Source organism: Marmota monax, unplaced genomic scaffold, assembly GCF_021218885.2.
Source record: "Marmota monax isolate L192 unplaced genomic scaffold, Marmota_monax_Labrador192_F-V1.1 WCK01_AAM20220418_F8-fsc00188, whole genome shotgun sequence".
Lineage (NCBI taxonomy): Eukaryota > Metazoa > Chordata > Mammalia > Rodentia > Sciuridae > Marmota > Marmota monax.
The window spans coordinates 1-24,627 of record NW_026692655.1 but is presented as its reverse complement, the minus strand read 5'-3'; the positions used below and the strand labels follow the sequence as shown (position 1 = coordinate 24,627).

Genomic DNA, 24,627 nt, shown 5'->3' with positions numbered 1-24,627 from the left:
TGGGCTGGGCTTATCAGGTTCCTTCTACCTTCCCAAGCCCCAGAATGAAGAATACAGAAGTAATGCATAAAGGCTGAAAGTATTGGGACAGAAAAGCTTTGCAGATCTGAGGGAGGGGCATGGAGCACGGACCATCTCCAAGGAGGTTTATAAGGGAATCATCTGATACAGAACAAAAGCAAAGACCATACAGTCAAAATGCACTCTTCAGAATATTTAGTACAGCTGATACGTTTTTTTTTTTTTCTCCTTTGTTCTTTGATACTGTGTCAAAGGAAAAAAAGAAATGTGAAATAACTGTTCTGACTTTTTTTTTTTCTGTAAATTAAAGTCTCTTCAGATTTTGGTCATTTTATAAAAAATAAACTCAGTGGCACTCTTTAAGATATACCATTTGTGCATCCATTTTTTATTTGCTCTTTCTGAAAGCTACTCCCCATGTAGCATTTTCTTTGGGCTTTAAATACTCAGCTAGGAACTGTCTTAAGCCTATTTACTATTGCTAGGGAAGAGGAATTTAAAAAACTTTTTACTGGCTGGGTGTGGTGGTGCATGTCTGTAATCCCAGCAGCTCCAGAGGCTGAGGCAGGAGGAGTTTGAGTTCAAAGCCAGCCTCAGCAACAATGAGGAACTAAGCAACTCAGTGAGACCCTGTCTCTAAATAAATACAACACAGGGCTGGGGATGTGGCTTAGTGGTTGAGTGCTTGAGTTCAATCGCCGGTATAAATCAAATCAAAACAAAACAAACCCAAAAACAAAGAAATAGAAAATCAACACTAAAAACAACTTCATTAGTATCTGACAAGCAGATATCTAAAAGGGACCAAATGTGTATATTCTTTGGAAACTGGGTGAAGAGTGCCAATGCTTTAAATGTCATCTCAGTTTTGATGTGTTAAAAAAGACATTGGTAAGTTACTCATCATTATTTTTTATTGCTGAGGATCAAACCCAGGCCTTCAGGCACACTAGGAAGTGCTCCACCACTGAACTACATCTTCTATCAAATTACTAATTTTTAGCTACATAGGGACAAATAAGCATTTAAGAAATAAAACACTTCTATTTCCCTACATATTTTTATAATTTTTTTATAGCCTACAGCTGACGAGAGGTGTTACAGGAAGAGCACCATGATTTTTGTTGGAGGCCAACCATGCTCTCCCTTCCAGGATGACCCTGCTGATTACATCAATGCAGAAACACTAGACTATAATCTAGAGGCTGGGGCCTAAAGGCTATTCACAGATTTTTTTTTTTGGGTACCGGGGATTGAACTCAGGGGCACTCGACCACTGAGCCACATCCCCAGCCCTATGTTGTATTTTATTTAGAGACAGGGTCTCACTGAGTTGCTTGGCGCCTCGCCATTGCTGAAGCTGGCTTTGAACTCATGATTCTCCTGTCTCAGCCTCCCAAAATACTGGGATTACAGGTATGTGCCACTGTGCCCAGTTTCACAGATGTTTTGTATAAACTGATGAGCAAAGGGAATTACTGTGAATGTCTACATTACCTCTTGTAAGTACAGTAACTGAGAAGACATGGTACTTCAGTGGGATAAAATGGCCAGGGCTTGCTAGACACTTCTAAGGATAAAATTAATAGTTTGTGCAATTGGGGTTATTCACTTGGATTTGACTAGAAAAGGATTTGGGACTCATCCCTCTTAAATCCCAGGAGAAAATAAGACTGACCTGTAGGCTTTCATGTAGCTGCAAGGCTTCCTGGGCTCCCACCCAATTCTTGGCTAGAAGCAGCTCTTGGGCACATCTGAGAGCCAGAGAAGCAGACAACTCATCCTCTCCTACGATCGCAGCCAGCTCCGCCGCTGTTTTAAGTGATGCTGCATCCCCTTTTTTCGCCAAAACTTTGGCAGCATCATAAGGGGAAGTGGCTCCTAAATAGCTGTAATGTGAAGGCAAAACCCAAACAGGGCATTGTCATTAGAGCACCTATCCCTGCCCCGCCGAGGGTAGCATTACTTCTTTCTGTCCACTTTGCTATGGCCTCAGGTGCCACTGCGTCTGGTTGTTTTTGTGAAGGCTCAGGCCAGTGTAACTCAGCATGGTGTGTGACAGACAGTAGCTTGAGTTAAGAATATAGGGAACCTGGATGAGAGCCAATCTGAATCCAAACAGAAGGGTCATTCTCTCCATTCTCCTTATTGGGAAAGGTATAAAACATCACTAGAAAATGGCAGAATCTCTGGGCCTGCTATTGAGGTTTTCAGATGTTATGATGACTTATATAATACCAAACAGTCAGATCCTTCTAAATCCTGTGAAGTTGGGTTTAATACACATTTTTAAACATTTTCTAGCTACTTTGCTTCCACTTCTAGACTTGTACTTTAATTTTGTCCTGCTCTTGCTGGTGGAGGCTGTTCCTGGGTCACCCATGCTTCCCTCGAGCTTACCATTTGGCTGCTATGGCATAATGCCCATCTCTTTCTAGGATGGTTCCCCAGGTGAGGTACAGGTCCTTCAGGACTGGGTCCTCTGGGCGCAACCGAGCCTTGGCAACTGCAATAGCTTCCCTAAAGGCAAGAAGAGATACTTTAGCCAACACCAAAAGGTTTCTTTCTAGGAAGTCCCAGGAGGGACTGCAGGGAAGAATAAACTGTCCCTTTTATGTTGTCTGTAATGTTCCAACTTCCTGTAAAAAACGGAACTCCTCCATAACACTGGCAAGTTAAAAACACATGATTTTGTTCAATCTTCATCAAGCCAGAAGTTCTTACAGAATGGTCTATGGATTCCTTAGGGGTTCAAGGCCCTTTTGAGGGTTCATGAGGTCAAAACTATTTTCATAATAATGCAAAGAGGTTATATGCCTCTTAAAAAGTGTGCTAACATTTGCACTGATTGTGAAAAGTTATGGTGGATAAACTGGTGTCATGTGATCAGGAATCAAGAAAGTGATACTAATTAAACATTACTAATTTTACTAAACCCCTCAAGCCAACATTTTAAAATTTATGTGACAAAATGGGAAGAACATTTTATGTTCTTTGCTGTATTCCAAAGAATGACTGTCTCTAATAAAAACCTGAACTGCAAGTTGAACAAGTTGCTTTCTTCATGGCACCCCATTTCTTTAAAAAACAAAAAAAAAAACCCCTAACAGATCAGTGTTATTTAGAGTTGGGTATCTGAAAGATGTTTTCTTAAAAATGAACAAAGCAAGCTTATCACTGTAGGGAAATCAACAGTAACCATTGCCAACGATAAAATCTAAGCTTGCTAGTGAAGATTCAAATTTTAGAAAACATTGGGAACCTGATAGCTTCCCAAAAGATAAAGACTTTTCTTATGAGATTGATGGTGATTACAGAGAAATGTGATTAAAAAAAATATTTTTATAATGAACTGTGTCAACATTTGGAAGATCTGTATAACTCAGCAAACTAATATTTTCCAAATGGCATACAAATTCTGAGTTGCGGCAAAATAAAGTTATAGCTGGAATAAAAGTGTTTTAGATTAAATATTTAAGAAGTATTGCAGGACTTCTATCTATAGTTGTAATGGAGCATTGGGACCAGAATTACTCCCTTGCCATAAAACTTTTTTTAAACACTGAGTAGAATTTGTATGAAACAATTGTTTTCTTTTTTTTAAAGAGAGAGAGAGAATTTTTTTTTTAATATTTATTTTTTAGTTTTCAGCGGACACAATATCTTTGTTTGTATGTGGTGCTTGAGGATCGAACCCAGGCCACACGCATGCCAGGCAAAGCGCGCTACCACTTGAGCCACATCCCCAGCCCGAAACAATTGTTTTCAACAGTGCAAAGCTGTCATCTCCAAGAGAAAAGGAACAATGTGAGCCCTATTGTGACAATGACTTCCTATCTAAAGCACTTTCTAAGTGGAATCTTAGTGGAGATTCAGCAGACTCAAGAGTTGAGGAGAAACAGAACAAATGGAATTTGAGGGACAGGATACTAGAAAGGAAGAAGCTGTCCAGAGAAAGACTGCCAAAATTCTGCATGGGATTCTGTTTAGTCTCTGGCTAAATACAAAGCCATGATGTGTAGGACATTCCTTAAGGATGAACAAAGGACATTTAGGGAACCATAAGCTGAGCGATCCCAGAGCTCATTCAGAGCTTGGAGACATCAGATTTGTGAGTTGCTGAATAACACAAGGCAATTCAGTGAAGACTTCAGAAGGTAGAAGAGCTAAACTACTTCTGGGCTATGGATTTCTCTAATCCTGCCCTAAAAAAGCTTAGACCATGTCATGAAAAAAATCTAGATGTCTTCAACTTGCCAAAACAAACTTCAACACTCTCTGAAGGAAGAGAGCAAAACCTAACCAGGATAAGCAAAAGAAAATCTCACCAAAGCACATTATATCGGATTGCTGCAAATTAATGAGAGAAAAGTCCTAAAATGAGAGAAAAAAAAAAAACAAAACCCCACAGTTCCTGCAAAGAGAGAAATAAATTTAGCAGTCAAGTAAAGAACAATTCAAAAAAGGAGAAAATAGAACTGCTGAAGCAGTGACAAGACAAACAAACAACAACAACAAAAACAAAGAATTTGTTGCTGGCAGAACATAGTATAAAAAAGTGTTGGAAGTTCTTCAAGTGAAGACATTGATAGCAAATGGAAATTTGGATCTACATAGAAGAAAGAAAAATGTTAGGAAATAATAAACATGGATAAATATAAATGCTTAAAAAATCACTAAAAGGTAAAGAATTGTTTAAAGCAAAATATTCATAGTGTAATGAGGGGTTATTACATGTACAACATATTAAATATCATATGAAAATAGCAGACAGGATGGGAAGAAGGAAGTACAATGATACACATGAAATAGTATAATATTACTTGAAAATAAATTGTGATAAATTAAAAATACTCAATACAAACTCCAAAGGAACCACTAAAAAGTAAAGAATATACAGCTAGTAAGTCAGTATTACAGTTTTAAATTAGAAATTAAGGGGCTGGAGTCGTAGCTCAGCGGTAGAGCACTTGCCTTGCATGGGACCCTAGGTTTAATCCTCAGCACCGCATTAAAAATAAATAAAAAATGGAGGTATGGTGTCCAACTACAACTAAAAAATAAATTAAAAAAAATACTTAGAAATTAAAAACACTCAGTTCATCCAAAAGAAAACTGGAAAAGAAGAAAAAAAAAAAGAATGGGACAAATAGAAAACAAATAGCAGGGCAGCAAATTTAAATCAACCACATCAATATTTACATTAAATATAAATAGTCTAACCTTCCAACTAAATGGCAGTGATCAGACTGGGAAAAAACAAGACCCAATTGTATGCTATGTACAAGAACTATTTTTCTCATATTGTTTTTGGTAATTACATATGTAGTATAGTGAAACAATATATATGGGAAAGATTCGTATCATTCTCAGGAATGTTGTTACTTCTAGAGAAGAGGGAATTAGGATAGAATAGAGGAAAGGCATTTCAACTAAATGTGGAATGTTAGATTTTTATTTAAAAAAAAGGGGGGGTGTCAGGAGAACTTCTGTAGTGGCTCAAAAGATCCTGTTTCGTTTCACAGGCGGGCTTCAAAAGGGAGTAGGGAGTTCCCACTGTAATAACTTGTTCATCTATTACCTGTTTTGTGTAGTTTCTTCATTTTATATTGCTTTAAAGTTTAGATTATATTATATACAACTACTGGATAAATTCTAGGACCATACAAACCTGTAAAAGTGGTTTGACTTGAGCAGCTCCACAGCTTCATACACTTTGTGAATAGAAAGCAGATGAGAGGCAGCTTTGACATACTGATCCTGGAAACACAACTGTTTGGCAAAGGCTTCCACAGCCCATAGCCATACATGGTAGCCAGCTGAAAAAAAGGAAAGATAGTGGTTTAAAAAAAAAAAAAAAAAGGTTTATGGAAGGGGAGGAGGGAGCAGGTACATTTGGGCTGAAAATTTTGTTTCCCTAGATAATGCATTAAGCAGAACATTCAGATGTTGATTCAACTGCCATTACAGATCAGTTGCTTTTGCCTCTTTTCACTTCCATGTTCAAAACATAAATAGTTCCTTTGCTTATATTATTCAAAAGACACAAAAAAGTATTAAGTTCCGGAAAGTGGTTACCCCCTTTGGGGTAAAGGGAAAGAGCAACTGGAAGGTAGCATGGGGTAACTTCCAGAGTTTATCTAGTGGTATATTTTCTTCTTTTTTCTCTTTCTTTTTTTTTTGGTACTGAGGATTGAACCCAGGGGGGCTCAACCACTAAGCTATATCCCCAACACTTCATTTTTAAGACAGGGTCTCCCTAAGTTGTTGAGGCTTGCCTTGAACTTGCGATCCTCCTGCCTCAGCTTCTGGAGTTGCTGGGATTACAGGCATGAACTATCATGCCTGGTTGTAAGGATATATTTCTTGATATGGGTGCTGCTTACGAGAGTACATTCAATTTGTGAAATTTATTGTACACTCAAGATTTGTGTACTTCTTGCTCTACATATATAGCATAACTGGATAAAAAGTATAAAACAAAACTAGGATGGCATAAAAGGTTTCTTTTTTATCTTGGAACTTTTCTATCATATCTTGCCCAAATTCCTTTCCCTTTAGGCAATACCTATTACCAAAACTTAGGAAACAGTCTATGAATATGTAACTACATTACTGTGTAAATACAAATGAATATTGCAATATTCTGTTGTGGACCTATACCCTGATTCTTTTCTGTCTGTATTTTGGATGTCCATTCCATGACAGAATGCATACAGCTGCCTCATTCTTTTGGTATCTACAAAGACTTAATGTATGGATATACCTGTTGTAATCAGTCTCTTACTGATGCTGATGGACACAGAGGTTCTTGCAATCTCTGCTATTATAAACATCACTTTGATGAAAGTCATTCGTGTATCTGAATATACTTAAATTCCTATAATTAGAATTGCTGAGCCAAAGGTTATGTGTATTTTAATTAATGGTCAAACTGTCCTTCAAGAAGTTTTCACTGGCTATGGTTTAGATGTGTTTTGTACCTGTTCATGTGCTAGAGGCTTGGTCTCTACTGTGGCAGTGGAAAGAGGTGTTAGAACCTTTAAGAGGGGGGCCTAGTGGATGATAATTAGGTCAAGAGGGCACCACACTTGGAAATGATGTTGATTGTATAGAATGGACTGATTCCTATGACAGTCGGTTCTTAGAGAAAGAGCAAACCTGGTGATATAGCTCGTATGTATATTTAATATGTGTAAAGTCTGGGTTTAATCTTCAATGTGTGCGCTGAAAAAACAAAATCCAAAAAAGCAACAAAAAATCCTCAAGAAGCCGCTTGACCTTCCCCTGATCTCTGGCTTACTGTCTGCCTCTGTTCTGCTTACAGTGCTACCACTATGATGCTTTTGACCAGAAAGTTCTCACCAGAGCTGAACAGACACTGGCATTATGCTTTTGAACCTCTATCCTATGAGCTACATAATACATAAGCTCCTTTTCTTTAGGTGTTTTATTATAGTCACACAGAATGGACTAATGTGTCTCCAATTATGCTTTTGGCATTAATGTGTCAATTTCCTGCCCTTTTGTGGGATCTGAGTTGAGGTATTAGCCTACTGTATTGTAGTGAATTGAGCCATTAAAAAAAAAAAATTATTCTTAAGTTTTAGGTGAACACAATATCTTTATTTTATGTTTATGTGGTGCTGAGGATCGAACCCAGTGCCTCATGCATGCTAGGTGAGCGCTCTACCACTGAGCCACAACCCCAGCCCTGGTGAGCCATTTTTAGTGGTTATATATTAGATGATAGTACTTTTGTCAGAAAGAACATACCTACTGGTGCCATAGCCACAAGATTATCTGTCAGCTCCCCTCTTTCTGCTGCTGTTTGGAGAACACCCTTTAAATCTCCTTTCCAAAGCATAAGCTGGTGAAATAATTCTGGGTGGCCATTTTCCAAGTGACCTTTTCCTGTATGGAAGAGAGACAGTATTTGAAAGATGTTTCAGAAAATCTGTCTTTGATGATTTCTAGAAACAGGCAGAGTGAAAGAGGAAATTAAACAGTCACTCACTTATGAATTAGTCACCTACCAGAATGATTTTAAGGGGTCCTGGAACCAGGGTGGTGAGTTGCCCACTCAACCATTTTCATGTGCATCCTCTCACCCAAAATGAACATGTTTAGGGCATTATGATAATGCAGGGGATGGATACAAATATCCAAGTCAGGGGCATATTTGCAAATATGTAAAAGCATGGAGTTATGGAAAATAATATTTTTACAAAATAGCCCCCAAAGGAAAATGAAGCAAATGGAGGAGGGAGGGAAGTTAGCCAAGCATTAACGTCCCTGGGAATCCTTTTCCAATTACAACAGGCATTGAAGGAAGGAGGCAAAAATACCCATTCCTCACAATCTGGGCTCCTATCTCTCTAAGTAACAATGAGTTTCAGCCTTTTAATCTTTTAATAACTAGCCCCTGACTATCCAACCGGCATGCCCACAAGTTCCAATGATGAAACCACCCTAATTGTATCCTATAAACCCCAAATCCTCCCTATAACCAAAGACCACTGTTGATTCCATGAAATGAGCCCCTACAGTGCCCGAGTGCTTGAATCCTCGAATGAATAAACGGCTTCTCTCAATCTGCTGAGGTGTGCACCCGTCATTTTGCGCTTACAATGACAATAACAGAGAATAGCAATCACAAAAAGAGGTGCATATAAATGTTAGGGAAGGATGAATACGGAAGGGATTACGTTGACTGGATTTGCCTCACCTTCAGTTTCAATCATTCTGTACAAGGTAGCCCTATCTGTGAAAAGCCCCAGGTGAAATCTTTCCTCAAGATCAGCAGACACATCCTCATTTAGCTCTGTTAATACAAAATAAATAGAGGAAAAAAAAATCAGATGAAATCATCATATAGTTTACTGTTTCCTATCCAATAACTTCTGAATGTTTTTCAAAACACCCACTTAAGACAGTGAGCAAAGCAGATCTGTGCCCTTAATTTACTCCAAAAGGGACCCTAGCTCATTGTGAAGGTAGCAAAATATGAAAATATATCTAAAACTTTTAGCTCAGGTGGGCAAAATCCAGAGACAATGTAGTTTGCTCAGAACAAAATTTTTGGTGAAAAAATGTTAAGGAAACCTAAAATTCAACATTTAAATGCTACATCTAAATAAAAAGCACGCAAAACAAAACTAACAGGCAGGGGCTGGGGATGTGGCTCAAGCGGTAGTGCGCTCGCCTGGCATGCGTGCGGCCCGGGTTCGATCCTCAGCACCACATACAAACAAAGATGTTGTGTCCGCCGAGAACTAAAAAAAATAAATATTAAAAAACAAAAAACAACAAAAACCAAAACCCCAAAAAAACTAACAGGCAAAGAGTGTCCTTCGTATTCACTGCCATACAGCTGGGTGTGGTGGTGCACGCCTATTATATTCAGGAGGCTGAGGTAAGAGGATTCAAGGCAAATTCAAGGCCAGCCTGTCACAAAATAAAAAATTGAAAGGGTAGAGGGTATAGCTCAGTGGCAGAGTAGCTCTGGATTCAATCCCTAGTACCAAAATAAACAAAACTATACACTGGGACCTACTGTAAAGGTTCATTCTCTGATTTTCAATAAGGGAAACAATGTAAAACTATATCATTAATTAAATAAAGGAAATCTTTGCAAAGATCCAAAGGCTATGTATAGTAAAAAAGAGCATAAAATATCTCTGGCAAGACACAGGAAACTGATGATAATGTCGCCTCTAGGGAGGAAAAGAGGAGAATTGGGTTTTGGGGGAAGATTTACTTTCTTTTTATACTATCAGAGTCTCATTTTATCATGTGCATCTCTTACAACTCAACAAATTGAAATAAAAAAAAAATAAAGTTGCTCAGATATCAAAATAATGGGCATTAAATGAGGGCTTTTTTTTTTATTAGTTGCTCATGACAACACAATGATCTTGACATATCATACATTTGAATCAAATGGGGTGTAATTTCTCATTTTTCCAAAAATAAAAAAACCAAAAATAAAATAAAGGAACTGCCACATTATGAGTGTATTTCCAATAAGGAAAAATGGCACCTAAGATACTGTTCAATCGGAGAAAATGGTGGAAGGAGTTGACTTATGCTGAGATATTAAAGCCAAAATCCTGGTTTGGGCACAGAGATAGCTGGTAGCAGCTAGATGAGAATAATTAAAGCAGAGCACTACATCTAAAAGGAACTAAACAGGGAGTCTGACAGCAGGGTGTGGGGGTGAAAGTGGGTGCAAAGGATGCCAAAGAATGCAGAAACACAGAAAACAACTTTAGAATCTGTGCTCATTAATTTAACAAATAGTAAGCACCCGATACATGCCAGTTCCCAGAAGACTACACATGGGTCGAGGAAATGTATTTCTGTACCTCTGCAGTGTTTTGCAGTTGCTAGCACCAAACAGTCATGATGAAGCTCTTCTTTGGACCTATGGTCCAGGCTTGTGCTCAGAGGAAGCATGGAACGAGCTTTTCTCTTTTTGATTAAGGCTTCTGAAATGTAATCAAAGTACAGACCGTCTCAAGAGCAGATCAGAAACACAACAGAATGATTACCTCTTATGGGATTGCAACCTTAGCTAGAGGGATACTACGGGACACACAAGTTCTTACTCCTATAAACAAACTTTCACATTTAATTCGTGGGTGCAATGTGCACACCATGTATAAAATGCCCTTGGTAACATTTATGAAGCAATGTATCAACTATCAACTCCAAAACGTTTCATCAAGTGCTAAAATAATGTTTAAAAAGAATGAACCCGACGGAAACACAATCAGAACACCCACAAATATTTAAAACCTCAACAAACCAATCAACCTCAAATACTTTTTTGAGTTCTCAGTTGCATGTAACAAAGTATTTCAATTATTAGATACTGACCTGGCTTCTCTTTAGGTGGCTCCTTTTTCGGTAAAGTGACTTTGTTATTAATAGTGCCTTTTGACTTTTCAAAGCCTGAGGAAACTGGAGTACTAATAACTGGTTCTCTAGAAACTGCACCACAAGGGAAAAACAGGAAAAATGTTTGGGATAAGAATAATGTAGAATTCAGTTTACTTATATATATATATATTTAATTAAGAGCTTTATTAGGCCTAGTAATGTAATTTTATCTATTACCAAAACCTGCTTTGGAAAGGATGTATGGGTGGTCTCTCCTCAGCCTCACCAACTGGCTGTTTCAAAATCCTGTACGTTTATTATTCAGAACTTTTGGCTAAGAAAAAGACTTCTAGCCTCTTTAACTACATTATCCTCAAACTCAGGTGATAAGTTGCTTTCCATATATTTAGGTCACTAAATAGTAATAACATTTATTATGTAAACAAGGAATAACTTAACTATTAGAGAATATTAAGTATACATGTTACAGAATCACAACCCATAATCCTAAACACATATTTTTTTCCTTAAAAAACAAACAAACAAAACAAAAAAACAAAACCAACACACAAAAAAACCAGGGCTGGGGTTATGACTAGCATGTGCAAGGCCCTGGGTTCGATCCTCAGCACCAAATAAAAATAAATAAAATGAAAGTATTATGTCCAACTATTCAAAAAAAAAATATTTAAAAACCAAAAAACCAAAAACAACAACAAAACAAAACTTGCTGGACAGGGTGGCACAAGCCTCTAATCCCAGTGGCACAAGAGGCTGAGGCAGGAGGATCCTAAGTTGAAAGGCAGCATTGGCAATTTAGCAAGGCCCCAAGCAACTCAATGAGATCCTGTTTCAAAAAAAAAAAATAAGAGCTGGGGATGTGGCTCAGTGGTTGGGACCCCTAGGCTCAATCTCTGATACCAAAACAAACAAAACCAAAAAATCCTGTTGACCTATAGGAGTAAAGAACATTTTGTATAGCCATTAGGTGATATGAAGACATTCTGATGAACCTAAAATATAAATTATGTTTTTAGCTTTTTTTTTTAACCCAAACTACGGGTCCAGCAGCCATTCTTTGGGACACAGTAGGTTAGGGATGCCTCTATACTATATATTTTGGTTGCACTGATTCTGCCACATCAAAAATAGTGTTTTAGAATTAAACATAAATCATCAGTTCTATTTATACTGTCTTCTACTTAATCATATTTTTTAGTTGGTAACAGGCATCCGATATTTAAGGTTGTATATAAAAGGATAAAAGTGTTAACACTTTACTTATCCACAACAATTTACTTATCCTTAACAATTACTTCTCTTCAAACATGAACTAGAATACATTATTGAAAATTAGTAATGGAATTTTTTTTGTGTGTGAGAAATCTGAGAACTGCCATATAACTTAACTGGATGGAAGAACTTAACAACTGTTCTTCAGTTTCCCTCTGATAAGGCAGAAAGGCAGGAATGAGCTCCAGGGAGGATGGGTGGGAACTCCTAAGTTCCCAGAGAGGAGTGGCTTGTATAGTCAGACATTTTTAAAGGACAGTGGCTTCTTTGAGTAGATATGACCAATAACGTCATACTGTTAAGACCTTTTCCTGGTATTCTCTACAGGGTTCTATTTCCTTTATTCCTTCATCAAAGATGTTTATTTTAGAGACTTTAAAAGCTTTGAAGGAAACTAATAGTTTTCAAAGGCACCAAAGACACCAAGGTTGCACCAAGCAACCAAGGTTGCTTGCTAGGGAGTTGGGAAATGAGGAAAGAAAGTAGTTGGGAAATAAGGCAAGTCAGAGATAGAAATTTCAGACCGAGTAAGAATCCAGCTTAGTTTCCTAGATATGACAAAATCTTAAGAGTTAGTGGCATCCAGTATCTGCACACACCCACTAAAGCAAGGCCACAGGGTGACTCTGGCTCCTGTGCTTCTTCCTCCCCTTCCTGGTCTGACACTCCATTTTCAACAGGTCCTGAGTTCTCCTTTATGCCCTCTTCTTCGTTCCTGTCAAATGACTCTTGCTTTACAGGCACACGGAAGGTGGGCTTTTTCTTCTTTTTGGCCTTTGGCTTAGGTTGAGAGAGCCGTTTTTTCTCTAATTCAATACTTTTTTTGCCTGCAAAAATCACAAAAAAGCACAGGCTGAACTACACATTCATGGTTAAAAGTGCCCTGGATGGTCATCTCCAGTACATCATTATATTACTCTTTGCTCTGACAGCCTTACTCACCTTACTTTCTTTTCTTCCCAATGAAGTTTTATAGTCTTATTATCACAATGTTAACCAAGCCTTTTGAGATTTCATTAAATCATCAAGAAAGACTTTCTCCAACATCACCATGCCACAGCCGCTGAGGTCCGAAAATCAACACTGCTACACTATCTACTCCCCACACTCATTAATCAACTTTTGCCAACTGCACCAAGGATGTCTTTATAGCAAAAGCAACTGAACCAGGACCACCCACTGCATTGGACCGTCCATGCCTTCAACCTGGAAGAGTTGCTTAGCTTTTCTTTGACTTTCATGACTTGAAATTTGAAGATTACAGGAGAGTAATTTTGTTAATTTCCCTTCAATTTGGGTCTGCCTGCTGTTTTTTAAAGATTCAGTTATGCATTTTCAGCAGGAATATACAGAAGTGAAGCTGTGTTCATTTCAGGGCAACCTATGAGGTAGCATATAATTTTTATTTGTTCCATTGTTTGGTTTAATCACTTTAAATTAATAGGGCATACTGTAGGTTACCCACCGAAAAAGTAAAATATCTCCTGTTTATTATTAAGCATCCATGGATTTTTTTTTTTACATCAGTATGAATTTCTTCATTAGAGTATAATTTGTTAGTGTTACTCATTTTTTAAGTTTTTATTCTTATTTAAAAAATCACCTGTACTGTGGAATGATTTAATACAATAAAATACCCACATTTTTAATACTTTGATAAATTGTGACAGATCATAATTGTGTAACCCACCACCATGAAATGCATCCCCGCCCCAAGCTATCACTGACCTGCTATTACTCTAGTTTTGCCTTGTCTAGAGCTTCATAAATAGAATTATATAGTATGTAGTCTTCTGTGTTCAGTTTCTTATGCTCAGCATAATTTTTTTGAGATTCACTAATTTTGTTGTTTATCAGTACCTTTCTATTCTTTGATTTGGGGACTGAACTCTGGGTCTCGTGCTAAGCACATGCTCTACCACTAAGCTGCATCTCGCCTGTTACTTTCTCTTTTATGACCAAGTGGAGTTCCATTGCAGGGATACTACACGATTTACTCATTTATCTACTGATCAGCATTTGAGCTGTTTTTAGTTTTTGGCAACCACAGATAAAGCTGCTATGAGCATTCTTCAAGTCTTTATGTGAACACATAATTTCATTTCCTTTGGGGAAATTTCTAGTTGCTTAATATATTCTAATTTTTCCAGTTGCTTATGGCCAGAGTAGAATTTTCCTTTTACTTATTTTCAAGTACAAATCCTCTCAAATTTGGTCAAGCTGGCTTTTGTGTCCTTCTGATGTGTCTCCTTAATTCTTTGAGTTCATCTTTCCTTTCTGGCATAAAGGAAGGTTCTAGGTTCATATTTAGCAACCAAGATCTGACCCCTAGGCACACTTGCTACTGTCTGAGGGTGTTGTTCTCAGCCCCCAAAGCCTGCCTGCTTTGTATGGGCTGCAGACCCCCTGCATGAATGTCTACCTTGCTTGTCTCTTATAAACTCAATTAAGAGAGCAAGAGAGAGAGGGAATTAGGCAAGCACTGTATGGGTTCCATGTTCTGACTGACCTTGAGGAGGCCGGGAATGAACTTGCATGGAAGTTAGCCATTTGTATACACAGAAGTCATCTGCCCCTGAGTAGATGCAATCCGGATCCAAAGGAGACCATGCCACACAAAGCAGTCGGCCTCGATGTCCTCGGAAATTATAAAGAGGCTCTTCTCGGAGAGTATCCCATACCTGAAACCAGAAGTCATATACATGACAATAAATTTTCTGGTTATTCTATTGTTTGGGGGGGCATAATTTATTCAATTAAAAAAATCTGTAGGGGGGGGTTGAGTTGTGGTTGAGTGGTAGAGCACTTGCCTAGCATGTGTGAGGCACTGGGTTCGATTTTCAGCACTGCATATAACTAGGTATATAAAGGTCTATCAACAACTAAAAAACATTAAAAAACAAAAAAACAAAAACAAAAACCTGTGGGCTCTTTATTTCCTCATGTGGTTTGTAATTTCTCTCTTAGGAGTTCAATTTCACAGTACTATTTCACGTGGGAGGCTTATATGCTCCAGTGAGTTTAGGTATTCCTAAGAGGGAGATTCTGAATGGGCTTTTATTGATGCACCATGGATCACACTGTTCCAAACTGGATCTATCTGCTAATATTTGGTCTGGGGCTTCTGGCATCATGAAAAAAATAATCCATACCTACATTAGAAATTGGAGTTATAATTTCCCATAGGTAATTCTTTTGTTCCCAAGTCCTTGGACAAATGATTAGCTGCTTTGTTATTTCTTTAATTATCTTTGTGTCCAGTTCATAGAAAGCAGGCCTGTCTTCATGGCTCCCAGTTTGTGCAAACAACTGAATTACAATTCAATACTGAGACAGACACCAATCACAGATGTTAGTTCCCTAGCTGCTATGGTCAATTCTGGTTTTAACACCTAAACTTCTTCAACATAGCTCTGGCCTGGCAGCTCATCTTTATTTTCATTTTTCTGTTTGAAGAAAGAGAACTTTTCATATCAATTTATCCTACCATATTCATGGTATGTCACCCGGCTTGGCCTGCTAAGGGTCCAGATAAAACTAAAATGCCTTCTAGAGTTCAGATAATCTCTTTCTGTAGAGGGTGAGAGTGGAGATGGAAAACATGTTCACAACTGGAGGGGGAGGGGGAAGAGGACAGAGTTTAAATTAGTGAGAGCCCAAGTGGCCAGGACAAAACAGTACCTGGGCTGTACCATCATAGGAAGCAGACACCAGCCTTCCATCATGATGTGGGCTCCATGCCAGACTAGTGATCTTGGCTGTATGTCCAGAGAGGGTCCGGTAGGGCTCTGTAATGGTCACTGGAGCCTCAGGATTGCTCTCTAAAAGGTAGGAGAAAGATGTTACTACTACTGTTACTAGCAATAACAAAACAGACTAGATGAAGGTGTTAACTCTTATTAATGCAAGAGTCAAGATTCTGTCAGATCTGATTTTTAGCAGATAATACTGTTAGTGGCTAAGTATATGGGCCTATTAACAGGGTCTGGGCAAATACAGGTTTAACACAAAAAGTGTTAGCTATTATTATTTCCTTCCAGAAGCCATCACAATGAAAATAATGCCTTTTAGATGTAATCCTATGAAGTACATATCCTTAATGGTACGGTATTCTAGATAAAAACATATAATCTCAAGCTAATTATGAGAAAATCCCAGATAAAACCAAATTGTAGGAACTTGTAAAAAAATAACTGTTTTGAGCTAGGGATATAGCTCAAATGGTAGATTGCTTGCCTCACATGCACAAGGCCTTGGGTTCTAATCCCCAGCACCACAAAAAGAAAAAAAAAAAAAGTTTAGTATTCATCAAACATAGCAAAAATGCTAAATGAATCTGGCAAAAGGTAGATGAAAGTCTTTGCATTCTTATTGCAACTTCCTTTAAAAACTGAATTATTTTAAAAAAAAAGAAGATAAAAATATCAAAACTAGGATGGTAGCTGGGTGTGGTGGTGCACTCCTATAAATCCAATAGCTCAGGAGGCTGAGACAGGAGGGTCACAAGTCCAAAGCCAGCCTCAGCAAGAATGAGGCCCTAAGCAACTCAGTGAGACCCTGTCTCTAATAAAATACAAAATAGGGCTGTGGATGTAGCTCAGTGGTAAGTGTCCCTGAGTTCAATTCCTGGTACCCAAAATGAATGAATGAATAAATAAATAAATAGTTAAAAAACAAAAATCTGTGCTGCTATGAAAAATAAGTTGATGTCCTTTGCCAAAGTGGATAATCACAAGGACAGGATTGGCTCTTTAACAATGCTCATTAGTTATAGTGTATCTACTATGTATTATTACAACCCTAATGTGTCTAAACTTTAATACTTTTCCCACATTGCTTTTAATTCAGGAGAGTGACTGTTAGAATAAAAAAATTTTTTTTTGTTTCAGAAAACAAAAATTAGTTCAACAGAAATTAAAAATCAACTGTTTTCACTATTGCTGAAAGAAATCACTCTGCAACACTATGAACAGTTTAGTGATAGGTAATTTCTATATATTGGGGGAAAATGTAATCCCATTTCCCTGATATTAAAAAGAAAGGTCCATTGGGGCTGGGGTTGTGGCTCAGTGGCAGACCACTTGTCTGGCATATGTGAGGCACTGGGTTCGATTCTTAGCACCACATATAAATAAATAAATAAAATTAAATTAAGTAAAGACAAATAAATTAAATAAATTAAAGATAAATAAATAAAGATAACTAAAAAGAAAAAAATAAAGAAAGATCCATTAGGTGTGGTGGCTCATGCCTGTAATCCCAGTGACTTGGGAACCTGAGCCAGGAGGATCCCAAATTCAAGGCCAGACTGGTCAATTTAGCAAGATCCTGTCTCAAAATGGCTGGATATGTGAGTCAGTGAGGGTGCTCCTGGGTTTTGTTTAATTGCCAATACTGCAAAAACAAAACAAAATAAAACAATAACAACGAAAAGCAAAAGCCCTTCTGACCTTCTGAACTGTGGTTATCAGTAGGTGCTGAAAGGGACTCAAAGCTGTTTAAGGTTCCTTCAGAGGTAAATCACTCATGAAAAAGTTAAACTACCAGGCAGGAATAGTATTCCTAGAACACATGCAGACTCTGGGATGAGGCTGTAAGCTTGGGTCTCGACTCTGTCGTATACTAGCTGTGGAAGAAGTTAGCTAACCTCTTTGGACTGGACCTCAGATTCTACATGAGTGAAGTGAGGAGAACAACAGCCATCTCACAAGATTATGAGCTTTAGATGTCATCAAAGATGGGAATGGGCTGTGTGTCGAAGGTGGATATAACACAGCAGCCCTGCTGAAGGGAGTATAAACTGGCAGCTTTTGGGACAGATTTCAGCATTAACTATTTAAAAAACTGTTTTTTTTTAAAATATCTTTTTAGTTATCAATTGACCTTTATTTTATTTATTTATATGTGGTGCTGAGAACTCAGTGCTCTGCCACTGAGCCACAACCCCAACCCCCCCCCCAAAAATCATGTTTTTAATGTCCACATCTCTTCACATCTACTTTTAGAAATTTTATGTAAGAAAACTAGTCATGCTCCTGAAGATTTCAGAAGTAATATTACTTCTGAAAAAATGTAAATAATTTTAATGATAATCAATTGTGAATGGATAAATTCTGGTGTATTCATATTATGGAATGAATACATATTTGCTAATACCAAATTTTCATGTTTTGAATTTGTACAAGAAAATTCACAATATAAATATAATAACATATAATGCGTACACATACGTGTATGTATTCTTCATTCTCTAAATTAACATTTTTGTCATGTTTGTAAGACTTTTAGAGTAAGATGAATACAGTGTTTTTGAAAGGAAAAAAAAAAAAGCCAAAAATAAAGTAAAAACATACAAAGAACAGAATGGAAAGTAGGTGAATGAGCAATATAACCCCCCCAAGTATGGAAGAAACCAAAGTTACCTAGGACAGTTCTCAGATTGTGCACATAAATGACGGCATTGTTGGAGCCAGAGGCCATCAGATAGCTCAGCTCAGGCTGGCTGCCATGATCGTGATGCCAGGAAATGGTATTCACAAGCTTGTGATGCTGTTGGATGGTGCAGATCAGTCTTAAGTTGGGAACCTGAAATATTTCTATTGATCTGGAATAAGAAACACCAAGACAAGAGGGATAATCAAATTACAGTGCAGTGCAAACAAATAGCTCCCTTATCCACCAGTCTAGGAAAGGTGAAATAGAATGAGATAATACTCACCGTAAAGGCCATTCTCTCATGGAGAACCAGATATAAAAGGTTGCTTTATGAAATAAGCATATTCAGCATTTAAAAATTCTAACACTGTCTGGAAAGTTGTATTTGTTAGGCATTAATAAATAATACATGGTGGTGGGAAGCTAAAAGAATTAATGACCGTTGTATGAACTTGGACTATGTATGTCATTGTGACTAACAATGGAAGGAGTGAGATCTACAAAGGATTTCTGCTTATTATTATTAAAGAGATGCTGGGATTACAGGCATGTGCCACCGCACCCAAGTTAGTATTATTTCTTAAAAATGGAGTGTAATGAAGGCAGTTTAATGAAGGAGATGACCATTTGTGAGGCATAAAATAGCCTAAACATACTATAGGCAAATGCTATCTTTGAACTAAAATTAATCTAAATAATTCTGTTGTTCTCAAAGATGCAGAGAGCTCCTGGATCAGTTAAAGATATCAATGATAAATCAGAATATGAATTACAACGTGGCTTCCCTCATTAACATTACAGATGGCATCAGCCAGCTTGTGATTCAAAATACATACTACTGCAAAGTTATTTCTTTTTTAAGAAAACAAATACATACCCATCTTCATTGCCAAGAGCCATGATTTTGCCATCTGCTTTCCAGCTGATCTCTGTGTGTACAGGCAATTTGTACTAGAAGCAAAACAAACCAATCCTGACTATAAACACTGTTCTTTTCTCCACACATCTTATAAATCAGTGATGACAGGATGGTGTGGGGGGGAGTCCCCAGAGTTAAAACATGTTCTAATTATACAACAGCCATTCTCCTAAACAGTCTTCTTAATTAGTTCAAGAATTACAAAGAACAAAAATTCTTATTATGACTTCCAAAATGGGACAGAGAGACCAGTAACAACTAAACATCTACAATGTTTAACCTTGTGAAATAAAATTAACTGAAGCAACTTTTGTCCCACAGGGAAGAATGAAATGTGCCCACTAGTCTTCCCAGAAGGTTTCTTGGTCCTTAACAAAAGCTTTTCTTGTTTTCTTCTTATCCTTTCAGTTTTCCAGAATTCCCACCCTCGCCACCTTTATATTTTATAGGTCCCTAAGACATCTTGGGTCCTCTTCTTTTCTTAGTTTTATTTTTCTTTTTAATCCTATCTCACACACACCCAGAAGTTTTTCATCTATCATTTATGTGAAGGGATTCAAAATTTCTATTTTCAGTTCAGACTCCTTGTATAAACTTTTGATGCATATAACCAATTGCCACTAAACTAAAAACTTGTCAGAACAGTAATTTCTTTTCATTATTGAAGGTTAATGTATAGATAACACTTTAGACAATGAAGGAATATAATTAAATATAATTAATTTATGATTAAGTGATATTTTTATTCTGGACATACAAAAATATTGAGCAGTGATTAAAAAGAATACTCATTTGAAGGGCTGGGGTTGTGGCTCAGAGGTACAGCGCTTGCCTGGCATGCGTGAGGTACTGGGTTAAATCCTCAGAACCACATAAAAATAAAATATATTGTGTCCACCTAAAACTAAAAAATAAATATTAAAAAAAAATACTCATTTGAAAGGGTAAGGAAATCTTATGGTTAGACTTTTTTTTTTTTAAATATTTATTTTTTAGTTGTACACAACACCTTTATTTTGTTTATTTATTTTTATGTGGTGCTGAGGTTGAACCCAGGGCCTCACACGTGCTAGACGAGCACTCTACTGCTGAGCCACAACCCCAGCCCTTATCGTTAGACTTTAAAAGACATTTCTGGCATACACATGCATTAATAGGAAGTTAAAGCAAAAGTGATTAAATATTGGAATCTAGGTAAAGGAAACAAGAAAATTGTATTTTTTTTTTGCAGCTTTTGTAATTCTGAAATTATTTCCTTTAAAGACAAAATTCCAATTCAGTCTTGAGAAAAAAAAAAAATCTGTAGCCGCATTTAGAAACCATATGACAGGGCCATTTTTGCCACAGTATCATTTTGGTTGAAGTGGTTGGCATAAAAAGGATGTTTATTGTCAAGATCTGAAAATCAAGTGGAGCACACCTGTATTCCCAGCGGCTCACAAGGCTGAGTCAGGAGGATCATGAGTTCAAAGCCAACCTCAGCAAGAGAGAGGTGCTTAGCAACTCAGTGAGATTCTATCGCTAAATAAAATACAAAATGGGGCTGAGGATGTAGATTAGTGGTCAAGTACCCCTGAATTCAATCACCAATACCTCCCCGCCAAAAAAAAAGAGATCTGAAAATCATAAATCACTATTGCAATTGAGACACTTTTTTTTTGGGCGGGGGGGGGGGGGGGGATTCAAGGATAAAGACTCTTAAGATATATATTAGAACCTAAGTTCACTTATAGCCTGCTTCACGGTATCTGCAATGTCTGACTTGACAAGCCGCCTCTAAGAATGGCATTTAGTATGCAAGATGGAAAAACCAGAGGAATCCAACAGGAAACTCCAGATCACGATAACTCACTTTGAATGAATTGGTGTCCCTGATGAGTTTGTTGATGTCAAAGGCCTCCCCACTCAACTTCCAAGGGTTATGCTGTAGGACAATTCCTTCCCCTCCACAGCTGTATAAAGTGAGGGAAGGTCTGTCTCCTTCTCCTCCTACATGAGATAAGAAAGCTTATCAGTCTTGAACTTCACCAGTTTAACTATTTGTTATTACAGATTTGACCATGCCCTACTATGAGAATTAAGAATTAAAAAGAATTATGCATTTGAAGCATTCTAATACATGAGAATAAAGTTACTGTTCTTTCCATCTGAAGAGTTATTGGGAGAAGTAAAAAGGTATACTAATTCTATGTTAAATTCTATGATGGAACACATTCACTTGAAACATTCTTCTAACATTCAAAGCTTTAGAGAATTCACATTTTCTTCTAGAAATAAGTACTTTACTTTGGGCATTTAAATACATGAAGCTACAGGATTTCCCAGGACTAGCTATAAGGAGGTATCTTCAAAGGAGTGATTTTCTAAGTATTATAGTAATCCTCTTGTTGGATGAACAGAATATAATTCCAATGCTGCTTGAGTTCTGATGATACTATTTATCCTCTCCACAGTAAGGCGATTACTATGGAAATTTACAGTTGTTTCATTGTAGTTAAGGAAAGTGTATCAAAGACTTTCGTTGAATACACTCAAAAAGATATTATGAAAGACCCATCACTTATGGGAAAGACAAGACTGAGGGGCTAGAAGTGGGAAAGGGGTGAAAAGTAGTACTCAAAGGCCACGATCCAGCATGAGAAAACTACATAAAATGAAAAAGTTCAGTTTAAAGACAGTAATGCTTAAGAGTTGTGGGGGCAGTCTGGAGAAGCTTATAGGTAAATGTTTTCTTCTGCAAATCTAATTTGTAACCTGCCACTATTGCTTTCATGGACCCCTAGGACTAGCAGACAACCAAGCAGTCACTGCACTAGAACATTTATGACTCTTTCTTACTTTCATATCCTAGAATTAAATTGAAGAAAAGAAATTATATTTGTTAAGAATGGCTCAGACACTTACCAAGTGACATTGGGGGTACGGGTGGTCCCCAAGCTAACGTGTACACAGTCTTCTTATGATATGTGCTAGAAATCTGGGGAGGTCTTTGCGGGTAAGGAGAGGTGGAGAACAAATAAAGATTTAAACTAAAAGGCACAGTAAAAAATACACCATATTTTTCTCAAAAGTCCCTATTTATAAATTTAGTTGCTGTATTATAGAAAAACTATTGAGCATTACTCTTCTCCAAATATTCAACTATAAAAAAAGCAAACATTTAAATAACATACAACATAATAATATCCCATTATAACCAAAATGATTAAGCCCTAAACATATTTCACCCAGATAAAAATGTTACTCCCATAGCACTTGCCTAGCACACACGAGGCCCTGGGTTCGATCCTGAGCATCACATATAAATGAATTAAATGAAGGTATTGTGCCCAACTACAACTAAAAAGTAAATATTAAAAAAAAAAAATATTACTCCCATACATCTGGCAAGTTTGGTATGCTTTTTCTCGTATCTCCTGCTTTCTTTCTTTTTTGGACTGGGGATTGAACCCAGGGGCTCTTAACCACTGAGCTACATCCCCAGCCTGTTTTTTACTTTGAGACAGAGTTTCACTAAGTTGCTTAAGGCCTTGTTATGTTGCTGAGGCTGGCTTGAACTTGCAATCCTTCTGCCTTGGCCTCCTGAGTTGCTGGGATTACAGGTGTATGCCGCTGTACCAGGCTAAAAGGTAATTTAAAACTAAAATATTTTTGAGATATTTTGTATTCTTTTCTAATACTAATACTTCAATATATTTTACACTTATAGCACATCTCAACTTGGACTTAGCACTTTTCTGGTGCTGACTAGTCACCTATGACTAATGACTACTGTAAATGGATAAGGTTGCTTAGCTATGACTTGCAGTTGATAGCAAATGTAATAGGGATGATAGGAATACATAAATGAGTTAGAAATCACCATAAGGGAATAACTAGACAAGTACAAGATATGGAGTAATCTATTTATCTAGGGGCTGGGGCTGTAGCTTGGTGGTAGAGGTCTTTCTTGCCTCACACGCCTGTAATCCTTAGTGGCTCAGGAGGCTGAGGCAGGAGGATCGAGAGTTCAAAGCCAGCCTCACCAACTTAATGAGACCCTAAGAAACTCAGTGAGACACTGTCAAGCACCCCTAGGTTCAATCCCTGGTAAAAAAAAAAAAAAAAAAAAAAAAAAAAAAAAAAAAATCAAAACCAAAAATCCTGCAGAGGAGTGTCATGATACCTGCGACCTTGTTTCTTGAGAAGGGGGAATATCACAATTTTATGTTTGAAACTTTGTTTCATGTTTTAGATGAGATAAATACAGAGACACACAGATACATGGTATGGCTAAAAATTGAGATAAGGCACAGATGTTCTACTTGTCTTTCAACTTTCATGTCTGCACGAAAACTTTTGTAAAAATAAAAGCAAATGATTTATGTTAGTGGTTCCCCCAGATCAGATGGGCTGAATCATATCACCTGAAAAAAATTAAAAAAATAAGATTCTGAGTTCTGAACCTCATTCTTCAAGTTAGAATTTTTTGTACATTACGTGTATAAACTCAAATTAAATCCATCACTGACATTTTGGTGAATTGGCCAAACAAGAATCAAGTATTGCTTACTTGCTGGAGTAGGTGTCATACAATCCCACTTTTCCATCATCAGTTCCAAATGCTAAGCAACCTTCCTTGTTTGGGTGCCAGCACAGCTACAAGAAAAGAGTTTCCAAATGAAAATATATGAGAAAGGGGACACACTGTTATGGGAATCTTAAGCATCTAAGCATTCAAGTGGGAGACTTTCTTGTTGTTGATTTCTTTTAATTTTCATTGTTTAAAAGAAAAAAAAAAGATGGATTAATAGCAAAGTGAAAGTCATCTGTAATTTCACCATGCAAAACAAAAATTAATTGCCAATTTTGTTATCTTTCTTTTCAGACATTTTTGTGAATAAACTTAAATACTTATGATAGAAAAAACATGACATATTGTAGACTAGGGTAAAAGATTCTAGAATAGGGGCTGGGAATTCAGCTCAGTGATAGAATGCTTGCTTAGCATGCATAGAAACCTATCCCTGGCACTATAAAAAGAAGAAAAAGATTCTAAAACAATTTAGAAAATACAGTTTAATTAATAATTAATA

At 37.2% G+C, this 24,627-nt stretch overlaps 1 protein-coding gene across 1 annotated transcript in view; it reads right to left on the bottom strand.

The window, feature by feature from the left end:
* Positions 1-24,190, bottom strand: part of Gemin5 (gem nuclear organelle associated protein 5) — a gene marked incomplete at its 5' end in the record, with an annotated part of 33,208 nt that extends 9,018 nt beyond the window's left edge. The window contains 15 exon segments of the mRNA XM_046446379.1: positions 1,700-1,910; positions 2,422-2,541; positions 5,693-5,840; positions 7,798-7,935; positions 8,750-8,845; positions 10,389-10,511; positions 10,903-11,016; positions 12,798-13,025; positions 14,708-14,879; positions 15,880-16,019; positions 18,621-18,802; positions 19,511-19,584; positions 21,405-21,541; positions 22,457-22,539; positions 24,105-24,190. Coding sequence (XP_046302335.1) covers positions 1,700-1,910; positions 2,422-2,541; positions 5,693-5,840; positions 7,798-7,935; positions 8,750-8,845; positions 10,389-10,511; positions 10,903-11,016; positions 12,798-13,025; positions 14,708-14,879; positions 15,880-16,019; positions 18,621-18,802; positions 19,511-19,584; positions 21,405-21,541; positions 22,457-22,539; positions 24,105-24,190 — 2,052 coding nt within the window.
* Positions 24,191-24,627: the final 437 nt, after the last annotated feature.